The sequence below is a fragment of the Echinococcus granulosus genome (genome assembly GCF_000524195.1).
Source record: "Echinococcus granulosus chromosome Unknown EG_S00007, whole genome shotgun sequence".
Lineage (NCBI taxonomy): Eukaryota > Metazoa > Platyhelminthes > Cestoda > Cyclophyllidea > Taeniidae > Echinococcus > Echinococcus granulosus.
In genome coordinates, this window is record NW_020170387.1 from 749094 (window position 1) to 768078 (window position 18985).

The following is an 18985-nucleotide window of genomic DNA, read 5'->3' on the forward strand; positions in this document are numbered from 1 at the left end:
TCACCACCTGAAGCAAAGTTCTCACTTAGAGTGAATAGACCAAGTCTGAAGACGATCAATGGCTAAAATTGATGTATGTAACTGCTGCAAGCTGAGTTTTATATGCGCATGGCCTCAATCCTTGGAGCATTGGAGCATTTGTTGCCAATGCAAATGAGTAAGCAGAAGGGGTACGGCGGGTGCACACGCTCCTGGCGGCTTGATACCAATGGAGACTGCCTAATTGTGAATTTAAGTCGGGGATTTTAGTTACGTGTAGTTATAGCACTTGATTAACCTTGGGGTTCGAGTGATTAGTACTACACTCAGAGCACACCAGTGCTCGATAGGGGCCAATCAGGAGGGAGTGAACAAGAATATGACTCCAGAATGTTCGTGAATAGCCATCACCCGGAGCATCTTGGAAGTAAAATAGGAACATCCTCTGGAGTTGCAGGCATTCTTAGCAGTAACAGCCATAAATACGTTAATGGCCAGGGAGTATGTGCAGAAACAAGGGATTATGAAGAAGGTTAGCTTTCATATACGCGAGTTAAAACTGTGGAAAGTATAAGCCTTTGTTTCTCAAACTAGGGGAAGCAGCAATATGTAACGTTGTCGCTTCGGTTTTTGAATGTGCAACAAGGGCTAGTTTACGATTTGACTAGGAATGATGACATTCAAAACACCAGGATTTAGCCAAGTTTATTTATGGTTAAATCATGGTGGAGGTTTCAAGGTGATTTATGGGAATACCATTCGTGTGGTGGTAGTAAAATCTCCCACTTAAAAACACCAGATTAATTTCCGGTTAGTTAATTATTCAACACTGGTTGCGTCAGTATTCTGTAAAATATTGCATTTTATTTGACTAAGGTTTAATCCATGACACTTTTACAACACCTTTTAGGTTACAAGGCGGATGGTTTGTCTAGCGTCGTGTCTACAAATATGACCTACGTATCTATGCCGCATTATTCTCTTACACCATCCATAATGTCCCCTGTGTAGTAAGCACTCTCGATCCAAAAGGTACAAAGTTGGGGGTCGATTGAAGCAACAGAATTTATGGTGGCATAGACAAACCTCTCAGCAATGGCAACTGATGTAGACCTCAAGGATGGCAACAACGCGCCAACCTCAATCTCTGGTTACAATCCCAGGGACAAAACCCCAACAAATTACGCGCACACATTCAAAACCTGTTATTCATCGTCCTGAAAGCAAGCATAACTCCACAAAATGACCTCAAAGTAAGCGCAGTTTGCAACTTTGTAGGAGGGGAGTTGTTAGCTCGAGACTTATCTTTTTCTTATCCCCTGGTGCTCAATGATCAATGCCTCATAGACACCCGCTGTTGCCTGTCTTGTAAATAAAGCAACTTTTTAATTTCAAATCTCCAGTACTAAACCTGAGGTTATCAAAATAGCAGCTTTTGTGATTCACAGTTAAAAATAGTATTTTACCTTAATTGAGGCACAAAGATTGTTACATTTAAATTGCGCATATGCAGGCTAATATTTTACTTTATTAATTTTTTAATAATATTGTTGATTTTACCTTACCTTTTTCAGCTTGGAAATTTATCAGGTTTCTGCGTTTCCATAAAGCTCACTGTCTTTAAGGGGAGTTGCTCATATTGTTGAAGATTGTTGTTACAGAGCCTCGAGTCTCCCCTGACGACGAATTATGACATAATATTTTGGCCAGAATATATACATATCGATATACATTCAACACACGGTAGGGCTGGGGCTGCTGTCGTAGTCCAGAGGTTAGTCCACCCGGCAAAAGTACAATGACGGATGTCCTAAGTGGACCCTTCATTAAAACAGATGGTTAAAAAATGAGTGTAGCACATTATTATTAACCAGAATATGTACTTATGCAAGGCGATTTGGTGACAGTGATAATTTACATATGCATAATTGCGGTGAAAATTTTCCAGCATCTAATGACTGTTAGCATTTGAGCTAGTAATCCACAAACCCTGGATCCGTCTAACGAGACGGTGCCAATTTTGTCTTGCTCCTATGATTGGACTTACGTAGCACGGTGGTGCGAACGTAGCATCCTTCATGACTTCTAAATAAATATTACAAGAAGCGCATTAAGGCTCCTTGATGGTAGTACACAGCTATGATGTGTGAGGTCTACCAAAAGCCTAAAGAAATGGATTCAAAGCATTGTTGTAGAGCATCACGGATAAGGGTAGAGGTGGCGCATTTCACTGAAGTTAAACTGGAGCTAAAATAAGTCAAAGTGAATTTGGTCAGATCTACTAACAAAGTGTCCTGTAGGCTTTTTTTGGCAAAACTGTAACGTTTGTGGATGATGGAACCTCAACTTAGGACTACAAAAACAATGCGTTTATAAATCCATCAGTTGTGGTCGTTCAAGATGCTGAACAAAATATAGATGTCATGACATTAGGAAAAATTCGTGCTTACGGCCTTTCAAAACAATTTACTTATTTAAAAGGATTTCATGGATGCGTCCTGTGCCGCATTGTTCAAAACTTGAAGACCTTCTCCACCATAAGTAGTAATCTTGCAGACAAATTTTGTGAGGTCAATGTGCCTGTCGATTTGTCCGCTATTGTCTGCGATCGGGATCCCTGGTCGTCCACTAGTATTTCATATTCGCATAAAATTATTTAGTCACGCCCCGTACATTTAAAACCAATTCATGAAATATAATCATAAGCGTGGCTATCATTTTTGCTCAAAAATGACCCAATATAATTCCACTAAGAAATGAGTACTAGCTTGGGCGTTTATTAATAATATGTGGATGCCAGTCAGCTGCGGGTATTCCATGTGCCAGAACGAGTTTTAGCAATGTGCACAGCATAGAGACCTTTGTATCGGAAACAAACACAAAGCAACGTTGACAGGTGCGATGTTTTTATGTAATTAACGCTTTGCCCAGTTGTGGTTATACAAAGAAGAGTAGACACATCAGCAAAACAACGTACGTAAATAAACAATGTTGACCTTACCTTCTCATCGAATCTTAAATGCTATCGGTGATCCAAACTAAAGCCAATTTTCATTACGGTCCTATCCACGATCCATCCCTACTAAAAAAAACATCTATTTATTACTTAGTGGTATTATTAAATGATGAAGGTTCTATTTTAATGGCTGCGCACTTGAGAATAACTGCGGAGAGATGTCCTTTTGTGGCATCTACTGTTGTAGCATTCTCTTCCCTGATTGCCCGCAATTATTGCAAAATCTTGCAAGTGAAAGTGCCCCGGTGAAACGATATACTAGCTGATTTTCTGGAGATATGTTTTAGCCCACAAAAATACGATGAGGGAATGCTGAATTTTGATTAGCTTTGTGGTAGTGTGATTGACATAAGCGTTCTCCCCGCTGTATTGGTCTGCCAGGTCTGAAGTGTGCCATTATAGTGTTATAGGCAGGCAAAGGCATATAATTTAGTGGTAAAGAGAAAGCGATTGCCACCTACCCCGATACCAAGCATTGCCCATGTATATCTACATTTAATGAGCTTGGTAGAGTGTGACAACCCAAATGAATGGATATGGACTGCCTGAAATGTGTCCGAGGCGCTTGCGCCGAACTGTAGACTAGACTAAGCACAAGTAGTAACCATTACCACTTCGTGTAAGGCTCTTAATTATTATTTTACATGTTATGCTTGAATGACCAAATACGCACTATCCGCGGCGTCTATGGAAATAGGAATCCTGGGTCTTGTATCAGTAGTAAATTACTAACTCAGGGCTAAGCAAAAAGGAGGCTTTGGGTACTGCTTTACAGTGCTTGATTTTTGAACCAAGTCGTCTTGCATGTTATTGAGTCAGGTTAATTTGTTGACTAGTGTGTATGAATAAGCATAAATGTTGCCTAAAATTAACATTTCTCCTTTTGACTGGTATTGGTCACCTACTTTTGGCTTTTCGTAAAGCGCAGAAAGGTAATGACAGACTCCATAATCGTGCGGCAAGTTTTTTGCTTTATACGTGTGCTTATGATAGGCCAATGCGACAGGAATCACGTGTTGTTTTGACCAGCTGCCTTCTTCATGATTGCAGATGCAGAATTAAAGGCTGCGCTAGCAGCAACTTATTTATAGTATTCCGCAGTCATATCGTAGGTTAAGGTCGTGCTCTCGATGAGATATTACACCTCAGCGTTAGTAATTATGTAGCAAGATCAACGCGCCTCACCGTTGCCTCATTCTTGCGTAATTTTTACTTCATCTACGCCCCAGCTGTTTTTTCTGCTTCCGAGATCAAGTTATCTACTCTATGGGTGGGTGGGTAATCGTTGTGTGCCTGCCTAAAAGCTTTCGTTAACTGCCTGACTGACTAAATACGCAGTTCTTTTTATGCCGTAAAGGCCACTTAGATGGACTCACAAAGGGCACATATTTAAAAAGTTGCTGGTAAATCGATCTTCAAGACATAAGAATGGCTTTCACTTCAGATAAAAAAAATAGTGACGTTTACTTAAAATAATGCGAGATTTGCATAAAGTAACTCATGAAAATCTACTAGCACACCACCTAGTTCGGTTTATCTCCACCCAGACAGTGTCTACGAACAGTTTATAATTTCAAAACTTAAAATAGTACAACATTAGTTGTGAGGATTGCATACTTGTTTCAAGTGTACATAAATACATAGACCATCACTAGTCCCCCAGCCCTTCTTTTCGTTTACAATAAGCCTACATCCTGACTAATGCACTCTTCAGGAATGATTCGAGGGCTGCAACTGTAAGCGCAGATCAAGGGAATTATTTATTTGCATGTAAATCAAAAAGTAACGTCTGCAATGATTACGTGAGCACTTAAGCTCCACGATTTTGTTTCTCTTCCTTCCCATTCGCAAAACATATAGCAATGTTGGCAGCAATAGTGTTGATAAAGTGGTCGCTGCTAAAGGGCCAAAGCGGTGTACTTGTATTTTTATTTGCCACCACGATACCATGCTTCAGAATAAACACCATTCTACCACCGCCTTGCCTTAGAGTCTGGTAAGTGGGCCGCTCGTGGTCACGCATTATTGTAAATAGGTTGTTTTGTCTATCGCCGTAACCAAAATGAACAATGTTTAAGCATTACACAAGTGATAGGACTTGAAGCCTGTCTTACATTAGTCACTAACCGATAAAAGTAATTATTTCCTAAAACATCTAAATTTCGACCAAAGGTTATATTGAATAAAGCTGCCTCTGCTTACGTGAATTGTAAACGAAACCGTGCACAATTAAACACCATGTAACCATCAACCTATGGGTACATATGTGTGTTTGGCGTTCATTTTGCCAAGGTCACAAGGTCATAGGGAGGAGTCAACAAATGACTTCTCACTGGTGGCAGTACTTTGGTGAATAATGTAAACCGAGTAGGTTTTTGAAGAATGGAAGGTCGAGGAGCTAGAAAAATGTCAATGGCTCATCTGTGTCCTATTTGTCAAGCCATTGTTTCGATGCAACTTGGGACACCAACCAAGCGCCACGTTTACACGACTCTGTCTGAAGTAGAAGCCGGGGATTGGATATGCAACGAATTATTTAAAACAACAGAAACAAGAACTTTACTTACGGATATAAGATTTTTTAGTCATGGCAAGCAACACATTGATACACCAGTTACTATAAGAGAAAATATAGATTTGGACTAAGAAATCCTTATCAAACGGTTATTATGAGATAACAATAGACTCACACATGCTGGAATCCAAAGGGGCATACGTTTCCATTTTTGATACGATACTTTATACTGTCAGAGATCCACCCTTTAGGCTAGAAATCAGCCGAAATAGCAGTTACTGTGAGGTTTTTACTTCTTCCAGGTAATTAAATTGCACCCGCGGCGTAGAGACTGAGGAATTACGTAAAACATATTTGCATAAACATCCACTGTACCGTACATTTGCATTTCAGATTGCTTCAAATTCCAACAAATTAAAGTAGTTCTAGCGAAAGTGACCAGTCACTCAGTCACTTTTTCACTTGCGAAACTTTCCGAAAGGCTAAGAAATAAAAATTAACTATGGTTAGTTTTGGTCATTATACAGGGTAATAGCATTATTTACTGGATATAACTTACAAATGGAATATTTTTATAGGAGTTCCATTTAAAAAGGCATGATTGAAAATGAAATGAACTTAATCGAATTTTTTTATTGAGATATGAAGGTGTGCCTATTTAGGTATAATTGTAACAAAACTATTTTTATTTTGATTTGGCATTTAACCACCAAAGCACTTTAGTCTCTATGGTTTCGGCTTCCTGTTTGGTATCCCAGCCTCCTGCCTGTGGTTACACACCCGCTCCTATTATAAATCAAAAAAATAGTAAAACGTCAAACGGCACCGGTTTGGCATACATTGGTTTCAAGGGAGCACACTGATGCCGGAAGTAAAAGAACTCGATCCGAAGGGACAACTATCTTGATAAGCTTGGTTGATTACCGACCCACTATACCACAAAAGAAAGACAGATGGCATGATCCGTGTAAACTAACCAAAGGAGGTCATAGGAACCCCATTTACTGCAAAAAGGTAGTAATCAACTGAAGCGACACCGACTTGAACGATTTAAAAATGTTCATTGCAGAGAGGCCTGCTATACCTGTGTAAAGATGTACAAATCAAAACAATGAATGAAATTTTCTCTGTGCCCCTAGCAGCTGTACGGAAAGCAAACTGATTGTTAGGTGGGATGGAATTGAGAATAGAGTGGCAAGAAGGAATAAATGGAAAATATTAGCTTATTATTATTCCTGCACTTCAAAATTAGTGTTCTTACGAACAGTAGTTAGAATGTGAAGTGCACTAGATTGGAGAGTATTACCTACCCTTAAGCAGTATGAGGCCAGTAAATTCCCTCCTCCAAAACATATTTTAAAAAGTACAGAACTCTTGACCCATTTGAATAGACGAGGTGAATCACTGACGTTGGGGTCAAATGTTCTTCTGCTTTGGTAAAAATTTATTGACAGTAGCCTATGATTGCTACCTGATATTTCAAACATCAACTACATTACAATGATCGAGTCAGCAAGTTGGTCAAGAGGAGCGTCAGGCACGCTGCTTTTGAGCAGGGAGGTATGTAGTGCCCCGGCATTTGATAAGTGTAGAAATAATTATGCCTGGCCTTGGTCTCTACAAGTCGTATTTTAGTATTAGTAATATAAGCTTTCGGTGGCACCAGAGGCATAAAAACCTTTGTGATGAATTCCCTCTTCAAAATACGCATTCTTGAACAGAGCTTCAGGAAGAAGAGAGGAGATTTGTCGCGAAGTGCTCACAACTTTGAAATTAAGTCTCCTACATGTTATTATTACTGTTATAGGTTTGCGGATTGTTTTCTGTATTTATTAGTTAATTAAGTAAGGGTTGAGGTGGCCTCTACGAAGCCGCTGTGATGGCACACCTTTACGGTTAGCCACACCATAATGAAGGAAATTGAGACTACTTACAAACACAAGTAGGAATTAAAGCATTGTTAATTTATATATGCCTTGAATGACGCGGGTTTGCAAACCACCCATGAATCAAAATTACAAACTAAAATTCACTAAAGGTAAATTAAATTGGGGGTGATTTCTTGACAAACTTATGTTGCCATTATTAAACAGTTATGAAACATATAGTCGCTACCATATCTCTAGAATTTTGTAAAACACCTTACATTACGCTTTTTAATGAACAAAAGTCATGGGATTACTCGCAGACTCAAAATTAATTTTTCCAGAATTTACAGATAAACGAGGGTTAAATAAAATCCATGGCTTGCGAGTGAGTCGAGAGAAAGGCGTTCTTCTTAAAGCCTCCTACAACGGGATTGCACCATCTGCTAGTCCCTATAAGATTACAAGCAAACGGTCTTAACAATCACTGGGTAATGTTTTCCGGATATACTGCTATTCTAATGAATGTATCATTGTGTGAAAACAGTTAAATGCCTACTCTATTTAGTTTACTCACTTTTTTGAGTTAAGTTTTCAATTTAAGCATGATTGTTTGAAAGGTATTTGATGCTTTTCTCCCACTGCATATGTTAGTCTTTCTCCAAAAGGCGTTTCTTGCATTTTCTACGGCTTTGTAAAAATGAATTTCGGATGCATTAATTTACATATCAGTTGAAAAACAATAATATTATTAATGAAGGAGGGTCTAAATATGAAAGGAGTCCCAAATCAGAGGTTATTTCCATTACTCCGGTTTCAGCTGAGTCAGTGCCTATTTAGGTAACCCCACACTTCCGCTCCCTTTGTTTTAGAAAACAAGGTTTTAATTTAATTCACTCTAAAAACAGCGCTTACATGTTTATTTTTTATAAGGAAGTAAGGGGGAATACCCGGATGTAATTATTTGGGGAGGTGTAGGGTGTATGGATCCAAGACTGATTGATAAGTCCGACCTCAAAAACCTGACTCAATGTGGATTGTTTGTTTTATCGCAGATATCATAAATCAAGTTGTTCTTTTATGATTTCCTTTAATTGGATCTAAACTTTGGCATTATTAAATTTTATGAAGATTCAGCTAACCGGTAGCATTCCGACTGTGCTCTCGGATTCAGCTTCTAGCTCCTATTAATGCTTTTTTAAGAAATTGGCTGCAAACACCCATGAACACAAGGTGATAGATATCAGATAAGGTAGATCATGGCTGCTTAATGCTCGCTAATCTCCTAGTCGCATCACGGTCATTAATCAGTAAGTGTGTGCGAACGAGACCGCAAGAAGCCGATTCGCTATCGCCTTTTCTTTGTTCTGAATAAAACGCGCAGGTTCATGCCAGCGATAGCTTTATGGTCTTTTATGCGTTCACTGTTTGCCTCCCTTACAAGCTTTCACTATAGGACGACCTGCAAGGGTTTTTTGCTGGTAAAATTCATCACAGTCTTGCAGAAACGTATTTTAAAACTCCTCTTTTTTGCTGATGTAATGCATGCACTGAAGACTAGCATTGCCTAGCTATAATATTAAAACAAAAAATGTGTCTTGAATGATCATTTTGAACTCGTGTGCAGCGGAGCCCTACCGGTGCTCTTCTCTTATACTAAATTTAAAGTCGTTAATACTTAGGATTAACTCGTCTGTAAGTGGCTGTTCAAATTATAAAAAAATTCAATGATGTTACTACAAATACCTTGTTATACACCACAGTAGTTGAACAGCTAGTGTTGCCTCTCTGCTTGCGAATTTTAGGCTGGTAACCAAGCGCCAACTTCTTCTTAGCCTCAAATCACCCCTCTGTAGAGCACAGAAATTTATTTCTGCGTTTCAGAATACATTTTGCATTCTCAAAGTTACTCATTTGGAAGATGAAAGTCAAAATACTTCTTACACAGTGACATTATTTTGCAGAAACGGACCCAACAATGATCGGGAAACTAAGCAAATGTGTGAAACTTTTTACTTGCAAGGGTAATAAAGCATCCCAAATCTACCTGGTTCCATCTGGGACCTGGAAATGCAGTTGTACATTTGATATGAAGCGATTTCAAAGGAAGGGAATATCGATGAGAGAGGTGCTTTTACTCAGATATCCAAGAATCATATTTTGCAAACCATCAAAATTATTTTTGAAATCCAATCTGAACAAATTACGTTCTTGAACTGCAAATTTTCTAGTAAATGGGTGCTGGCTCACCTCACGTTTAAAGAAAGGGAACAATTCACATCCTCTTCCTCTTTGATTCATCAGCTTTAATGCAGTATCAAATATTCTCTTTTTTCGGTCGTTCAAAATGGAAAACATCTGCTCTATTCTGTCGTTTTTGTGCCTGAGAATCTCGACATCAAGTCTACTGATTGAGTTTCCGTTACGATGCAAAATAATCGAATTTTGTGTATATATTCCGACAATTACCGAGTAGTTCATTTTCGGCCAACACTTTCCATCCAGTATACCCATTTGTAGATAACATCAATGTACAAATTACCTTACATATAAAGCGGTTAAGCATGAAATGTTAAGAAGGTTTTTGCATATTCCATCGGTTAATGTTGGGTTTTAGTAAAAGCATAGTTCCCATTGTTTAAAATAGTCCGTTTGTTCATTCCTAGGATTATTTCAACTTGGGAAAGTGATCGGTTGTAAACTCCAGTACTAGAAACCTAAACGCCAGTTTAACTAACTCAAATCAAATAATAACTTCAAAGCCTGTATGATCTTATCAATAAGATTTACTATAAGATGGGCTCATATATGAAAGCCATCCATTTGCCGATTGCCCTGTGATTCTGTTCCTCACCGTTCAGTCCCACTCGTCTATCGTTCGAGACAAGAGACCTCTGCAGTATCCAGGGTCCTAAAGAGAAATTGTGTGGGAATGTGAGGCGACGGCATCACCATTAGTCATACAAGGATTTGTGCATCGTCTGCACCGATGTGCACTGGCGGTCCCATCTCGCGGACGTGGCTTTGTGGATGGAGGAAGCATGGGTGGCTGGGTGTATGATCTCGGCGTGATTCACAATGCCCCACTCTGGCATCAGTCCCACTGTAGTCTTAACCTTAGGTCCAGTGGGACACAACCATCATCAAATAAATTATCGGACGTACATCAAAACCTGCATAGTGGGGGTGTAGTGGTGTAAACATATAAAGATGAGGCTGATACCTGGTCCTGCTCATAGGCCAATGACTACCTGTTGTGCAAGTGGGCTTGGGATCTGAGCTATGATAATGGTAAATGCCCATATATATGTCAGTTTTGGTTACGTGGATATCACTAGATTACACATTCACGTTTAGAAAATTTAAACTGCTGATATCTTAAGCTCTTTTGTTTATAAATGACCTTAAGCAAAGGTTACAACAAAAATGGCAAGGCAGTGCCTTATCAATCCGATGTTTTAGTAATTTGATAATTGCGCAAATATTCCAAATAAAGTATTTTCAGAACAAATAACACCACTGAAATCGAAATCGCTAATCAGCGTTACGTTTAGGAGGAGAACAGGAATGCATTGTAAAAAGCACTAATATCGAATTCAAGTCTTAAATGAATCTTGCATTTTTGAGCAACGTGAGGAGGAAGAATGATGGGAAATTTTTTTTAGATGACAGGAATGTTTTCACTCAGCATCCTCCGATAAAAACGAAACCTGGCAGCACGCAGAACTAATAAAAATGGGGTTAATCCCGCCATGTTGATTTCCCTAATGACTCCATCTGGCGCATCGAGGTCTTGTTCTCCTGCCTCTGCCTTGACAAACTTGCCCTCCCATTTGGTTCCGTCTGGAAGACATGCATTAAAAAACCTCCCATTCAACCCTCCATCTGCCCCTCGGCGTGAACTTTATGAGGCTATGCTTCTCGATCCCCTCATTGACGCATCGTAAACACTACCCATGTGGTCGTACACCTTAATTTTAATCACGTCGTATTCATTTTACCACATGTTAAAGTTCATTTCGTTTACTTTTTTTAAAATAAATATCTTCTTAATTAGAATGAATATGCTTGGAACCGATTGGTGAAGTCCAAACATGCATTTAACGTGTACCGCATCAATAAAAATGGTAGTTATTACAATGACACTACAGGGTCCACAATCCTGTAAGTAAGTGATAATGGATAGTTTGAATTTTGTTGATTCATTTTAGCGTTTCTACTTCTACTTAGCTGTTTGACCGAACAATCCAGTGCTTAATGTGATGATCATCGCTGATTCCGTAAACCAAATACTCTAGATATCGGGCTTTTTCATCCCACACATGACCACAGCATGTCAGTCTTTTCATAGCCAACTACCTATTATTAAGAAAATAAGACAAGATTTTTTGATTACTTTCATTGAATTTTGGTGGGTCCCTTCGTGCTCTAATTCGATTTGAATGATTAATATGAATACGATTTTTTTAATAATTATGTGCTTAAAGTTGAAAATAAACAGCGAAATTGTTAACAATAATGATCTTATAAAACTTGTAAGTAGAAGTGGGAACACCTCAAGAATACCTCCCTTTGAGTAAGGTATAAGTTAACGAAACCCCAGTCTTTGGTTTTTAATTGAATACGACAGGGAACAAACTTTTTAACATGCGAGGAGTATGTGAACCTATCAACAGGTATGTGTAGCAATTCATTCGCCAGGGCGAAGAAAACTGAAACTTGGTTTGTTTCCAACACTCATTTAATGATAATCTCTTCACCAACATAGAAGTTACTTTTTTAAGTAATTTGGACCAGAAAATTGACAACCGTAACGACTGACGCAACAATTAATTGTTGCGTAGTCAAGGTTGATTGGAAACGTTTTAAGATATAACGGCCTGGTAAATGTCCTAACAACCGATGGCCGTTGGCTTTGCATTTGTGGACGTGATTCATATGACGCAGCGTCACCATCCCCCCGTTGACGATATATAGGATGGATGATCGTTCCCATTGCCAGCTTAGCAACTAAACAAATAACTAGAGGCAGTGTGAAAAAACAGGTCCAGTGGGAATTGCTTAACAATTTATGATTAAATTTTCCAAATTAACTGATAAGTTGATCGGAAAACCGCCAAGCCTTAAGGCGTTTTTTATATCATCGTCTAAGGCCGAATGTAAAGTAGGAATTTAAGCATATGTTAAACATCATTTTATTTTTGAATGGCTCTGCTTAGAAACAAAACGAAAACTTCCCAATAATGCATGTGTTTAAAGATGCCAAACTGGCGAAATTAAGTCCCCTAAGCTTTGTCAGGTCAGTCAAAATTGGCTTATTTTTAGTTAGCAGATATCAGTACACATGTAGTTAATACATCTGACATCCAAAATAGACATACTTTTAAAGATGGATCACGCGGGGTCTAGGGTCAAGCACTTGAGTTTTCAGCAATATCATTTCTTCCACCTTTATCTCTCCGAAAACCTATAGAACATTCCGCCACGGGCCGATAGAAAATTGAGAGAAGTTTCATTTGTGGGTACGTATGTTGTTCGATTTTCTGACACCTCTTATAACATATTTAAGTAACTAGGTATTTCGTGCATTACTATTATTATTTATACGATACACTGCATAATTAGCACGTCCGCAACTTGAATAAACAAAGGACATATATCCATTATCGGCGACATGAGTAATTTGTTTTGTGTGCTCTCACACCTATGAATCCACGTGTAGCTAAGCGAGGATTTTATTAGTTGGTGAATGAGAAGACCTAGGGGAAGCTACAGACACCGCTGAACGCTCAAACATTGTCGTTACCATGGTGCGACAAGCCGTGACGTCGAACTAGGCAGCTGCGCAATTTAGCGACATAGATACACAGCTGAACTCTTCACCCCTTTCCCTATAATTGAAATGGGGCGTGATCTGCGTGACATGACCATGTATTGCGCAACAGTTGTTACTCCACTAACATTAAATCGGTTACCGCGGTAGGCGCAGCAATATCGAAAGTTGTGAGTCAATTACTCAGCCCACCGGATGAAATGTTTAACAACTTGTCAGGTAAGAACATGGAGAGACACTCATTAGTAAAAAGGTCAATCTCCTGTTTAAGGTTTGCTTACTAACTTTTGAACAACCATTCCTTGGCCTTACCGGTTTTTTACTTTTAATTCAAACGGAGTTAGAGTAACCAAACATACTCTCAACCAGCCATCTAAAGACCTCAAGTCTTATTTTAAATTATTCAAAATGAGGCACGAAAACAAAACATAAAATGTACGGGACAGTTTTCCACACAAGCCGGGTTTGAATTGGAGGAAATTTTCGTTATAAGTGCGATTAAATCCCAAGAAAGCCTTAACTATGCTTTTATTGTGTAAAAAGGACTTCATTTGGGCCGTGCGCTGTTTATCAGGGAGTTTTTAAAGTTGTCTTAAGCGTATCCAGCCAAGCTTGCCACCGTCACCAGGTTTGAAAATCATGCTCGGAAGCCAGGACAACCTGGGAGAGCCAACCATTGTGACCCAATATCTGAAAACGTCACGATATACGTTTGATAAAGTTAGCCTCCAAAGCCGAAGACCGGATTAGGAGCCAAGACCCCCATTAGGTTCGAATCTGAACCTCGAATTCTTCGCGCAACAGATTAACGCGTTAAATCAGAGATTTATTTACACATTCAAATTTCACAATAGTGAAAATTTTGGAGCCTTGGTGAAAATATTATACTACACAGAACATCTAGAGTTTGTGGGGGTTTTACAACCAGAAGTCAATGTTACGCAGGGCCTTTCAATCTTGCCTCGATGATAGTGCCTTCGCACAGGCATACGCTGTAAGCATGTATGCCTGCGAGTCGCGCTCAAAAGTCCCACGTGAGTAGTACCGTCAGCAGCCCTAATTCCAGAATTTGGGTAAATATTTTCAGCTATGGGAGCACCCATATCTCCAAAAATCGGACTACCGATAGCCGCCGGCTTTTTGTGCCAATTCTGCTCTCGGTGTGGCTGTTTCGGCTGTTGATTGACCGATCGGATGGTGGAAGACAGGATGCCAAAAAGGGGACAGCATAGTGAACCCACGTTGCCCACGCCCAGACTGGACGAGGAATACGTCGTGGAAATCTCACCCCCAAGACCACCATTCACCTCAACCACTGGTGCTCTAGAAGTTTGACGCTTCGCTAAAGCACCGCTAAGGACCTGAAAGGGGAAATAAACACTCTCAAGCACAAATTCTGATGTGCAGAGGATTTTTGAACTTGAAACCAACCGCGTTCGAAGGGGTTTCAAGGCGCCGAAATGACGTTCGGTGCATGGAAGAAGGAGAGACCAACAACACATCCCTCAGCCGTTTGCGCACCTGCGGAGTCAGACCACCATTTGAGTTATTAATCCTCTGCACTAGACGAGCCTTCCTTGGGTCGGAATCGGGCAGAGCCTGCACAGTGGCGCAGAGCTCGGCTACTGCACATTCCGTAATTGTCAGACCAACATCACACAGATCGCTCTGAATGCCGCCCTGACTCTCGCTCGACTTGGCAAACATCAGGCCCGTGTAGAGGGCATCTCTGGCATCCTCTTCATGGCCAGAAGAAGTCATAGAACAGGTGTCCAAACCGGAATCTTTTGAGGGGGAACGGCCACCCAGCAAGCCATTGGATGCCAGGTTTCGATCCATGTCGTCAACGAGAGCCTCTGGAATGCCGAACACACCCTCAGAGCCCTGGTTAATCATTAGAGTGGTGAGGCTGTTCAGTGTATCATAATGCTTGTGCAGGTCGGGGTTAGGGGACTGAAATAAGTTGGGTTACAGTTACATTGCCCATTAATTGAAATAACCAATAAGTAAGTATACCTACACAGGTTGGGGCGAGGAGCAGTGGTCCAAAAATGGTACCCAGGCTCTCGGCAGACATGCCATTGAGTTGCGCATAGCTCACTGTCTCAGTTAGGAGATCGAGAAGTCGACGTAATAGCCGTTGATTTCTCTCGGGGAGGAGGAAACGCAGAATCCGAACTGCCATCAACTGCTTTGCTTGAGCCACTTGAAAGTCTGCTGGACTTAGAGGCACTTGCACTCCCTCATCGTTAACATGTCCTGAAGTGATCTCTGTAGAAAATAAACATGGGTTAGGCAAGTCGGTGAGGGAACGAAGTATAACATACTCGATACGGATACGAAAATTGGAAGGAGCTCCCGGGTGAGAATCGGATTACGCATTTCTCGAAGCACATTCTTTAGAGTGTTGGCGTAGTCATGACCCTTAAGCTCATCAAAAGTACCGGGTTTAGCTTCAGATGCCTCTGCTTTAACCTTAATAGATCTTCTGCAAGACTTTCGACTCCAAGGGAAGCCAGACGAAGAGGACGAGGAGCTTGATGGCGCACAGTCGCTGGTGTTTACGAAACTGACAGGAAAGGAGACCTTCACCCCTGAAAGTATGCGCCTGCGGAGCTCTCGTTGGCGAACTATGTTCCCACTCTTTCGGAATATCATCTCCATTTTCAGGTCTAAGAGGAGACAATCTTTTTACATCTACAACCACGTCTGTAGGAAGCCCAGGCAATTCAAAATATAGCTTACTTTCATCAGTCGACAAATGATCCATGAGCTTCATGATATTTTCGTAGATGGCATTTATCCTCCGGGTTCTCGCCGAGCCAGACAAGTCTAGATTTAATGCAGAAACGGAAATGACGATCGGCAGCAGAACCAATGATGTACAAAATTCAGCTAGAGTGCACTTGCCATTGGTTGACTCATCCGATTTGTGCATTTGCCCCATAGAGCTGGCTAATCGTGTCCATGGTCGATTTTTCTTGTGCTTACACGTCGCATCGCCAGTAAATTCCGTTCCGGTGCACGCCCGAGGATTGTAGTTATTAAAGTCAGCAGGCAACTCGACTAGCAGAGAAAGGTGAAATTTACAGAGATCGATGAACTGTTGTGGCTTTTGGTTTCTGTACAAATTTACGTAGTCAACGGCCGCAGTCGTTGCAGCAAGACGATCAGCATAAGCCATGACAGTATCCTTTCAAGAAAAAATGGCAGTTTCAGAAAAGCATAATACTTGCAGATCTGCAGTACAGTTTAGCTCTTACCCTTGGATGCATTTGTACCTCTCTTAAGCGTGCAGAACACCGAATTATAAACATACCTGTAATTTTTTAGCGGACGGTGTGGGGTAAACAGATCTTTGGCGATGAGGAGCCATTCAACCGAGCGGGGAACACCAGAACAAGGGAAAGGGGAACTGCACGTGCGTGGGGCGGTGAGCTCTATTAAACCTAGAAATGCTTGTAAGCTGATTGGACGTCGTCAACGCATCAGCGTCCACCAGTAAAAATTGGACGACACAGGAGCCAATGAGGGAGGGACTGTCATCCTAGTACAGTATTAAAATCCTCTTCACCTTTGGCGTAACAAGTTGATGAATTTCCTAGGTGTTTAGTGGTTGGTGATTTGTTCCACTCATAATCTGACAAAAACTCGGGGGAGTAATTTGTTTTTGGGACTGGATAGACTAAAGATCACCAATTAACCTGAAGGATTTAGGAAATTATCTACTTGGATTGTTATTACGCCAATAAACACTACTTTAAGTGCCGTAGGGTAGTTTTGTAAATAGACTGGAAAATTCCAATCCATTTGATATTATTTTGACCCAAACAGTTGATTAATTTTGTTAATCACTTGTACCAAACGTAGGCCTTCTTAGCAAGTATTGGATCCGAACTAGAAATGCGCTGATGGTGAAACTGAAATACTTTGAGCTTCTGTGAATGCTGGAATTGGACCGAAAAATCTTAAGCAAAAGCGTCGTTCTAATATCCACTTTTGACCTGCAAAAAGGTATGACATTTTCTATTATCCACCAAAGCAAATTATCGCTATCTCAGACTCGTGAGGCGAATCTACTCTCTTAAAAACGCCTGTAAGTGGACTTGCGCCGCCGCATCAGTCCGCCTCCACGCGCACACAACATGAATTATCGATTTTTGCATCTACCCAGGGGGCCCGCCAACCCACTTAAGCGCGTTGCTATACCCGCAACGTCTATCCGACGTGTTTTGGCTTGTCTGTGGAAAGCTGACAAAAAATTTGCACCTGTGTTCCCATTGCAGACGCCGCCGCTCCTCAATCCGTGATACCTGCTCATCGGTTGGCCAAGCGCCCTCATGCATTTCCAAAAGCTGGGACCACCTAATAGCCTGAATGCCCTGCGAACTGCTCATTTTCGCGACGCCAGTATTACCGGGAGCGGAAGTTGTGATCACCCCGAAGTAACAAATTAGCGTAAAGTATTAGTGTCTCACTCTGTAAGAAACGCGGTTGCCAAATTCATAAATGCCATTTCTTCATGTGGGGATGTCAGGTGGCCAAGAATCGAAAATTAGTAGAGAGCTCTTCAAATGCGACATTATTTTGCCAAATCCTGATGTACCACGCCAAGTTAGGCTAAGGATTACCATAGTCTTGGAGCTCTGTCTACCATTTGGTTTGTCCGCAAAAATACGTTATTGAATTGACTACAAATTCATTTAAAACCGCACAAGTGCTGTAACTGCAACTTTGTCTTCATGCATAATTTTTCAATTTTGTCTTATTATTTAGTCCACAAAAATTATCACTAAAGAAAGAAGACTGTACTGCGACCATGGGTTCAAGTGGCTCTATCAACTGATGCACTGAAATAGTCTACTTTACAGGTAGACCTAACATCGAAACCAAATTGGTGGACTTGACTCACGAATGCTTGATAGATAGCACGAAATTTAAGGGTATGCCAGCCATTAGAGACAGATTGGCGAATTAACATATGGTTTAACTAAAACGGAACTATTCCATGCGTGGGAAGAAAGTCTGAAATGTTCCACTTTTACTAAAAGCAATTAGAAAATCCGAGTAGAAGGATGAGGGCTCAGAGAATGTAAAATCACTCAGCTAAGAGGTATTTTAACCTGCAGGTCAGCTTCCCTTTTATATGCACAGATTTGAAATGATTCATAGTCCATAATTAGATTCGCAGCTGCTAATCGACTCATAAGGATAACCATTTGAGAACGTGATTTAGTTGTGATCTCGGAACACTATTGAGGAAGGGAATTAATTACCTCCTAACTTGTCTATAGGTCATACAAATCACGCATCAGACACGTCAGTGCGATATCACACACGTGAGTCATCGTTCAAACGCCATTTGTTTTTAAAACGAAAGGGGCACTGAATGTGACAGTCCTCACCATAAAATGAACGAGGGACACAGCATATAAACAAACCGAAAGCAAGTAATGGAGGTGAGCCCTCAATAAGGTGGGCTATTAGTATTTTTTACATATTTTGCATTTTCTTAACATTTAAACATGGCATTTTATTTTACGGACATGATGGCTAATGCTAAATGTTAATTAGGATAAGTTAACTCTTAAAATGTGGGATTTATCCGGTGATTAAGAAGTAAGAGAATCTACCTGCTAACTCCCGTTAGATCACACAAGTTGTCATTGCTAGAGAAGATAGAAGAGCAGGTTTTCTGCGACTACTTTTATAGGACATGCTAATCTTGTAGATATTAACTTAAGTACACCAAATAGACAACTTGGAACACCCAACTC

At 40.5% G+C, this 18985-nt stretch overlaps 1 protein-coding gene across 1 annotated transcript; it reads right to left on the reverse strand. All coding sequences in view use genetic code 11, as the record gives it.

Annotated features, from left to right (window-relative positions):
- Positions 1-7739: 7739 nt before the first annotated feature.
- EGR_01791 (Rho GTPase-activating protein) lies at positions 7740-17605 on the reverse strand (the record flags this gene model as incomplete). The annotated part of the gene is made up of 7 exons (XM_024491040.1): positions 7740-7828; positions 14254-14569; positions 14640-15161; positions 15229-15479; positions 15536-15880; positions 15954-16401; positions 17522-17605. 7 exons carry the CDS (start codon positions 17603-17605, stop codon positions 7740-7742), a joined length of 2055 nt encoding a protein of 684 aa, XP_024354496.1.
- Positions 17606-18985: the final 1380 nt, after the last annotated feature.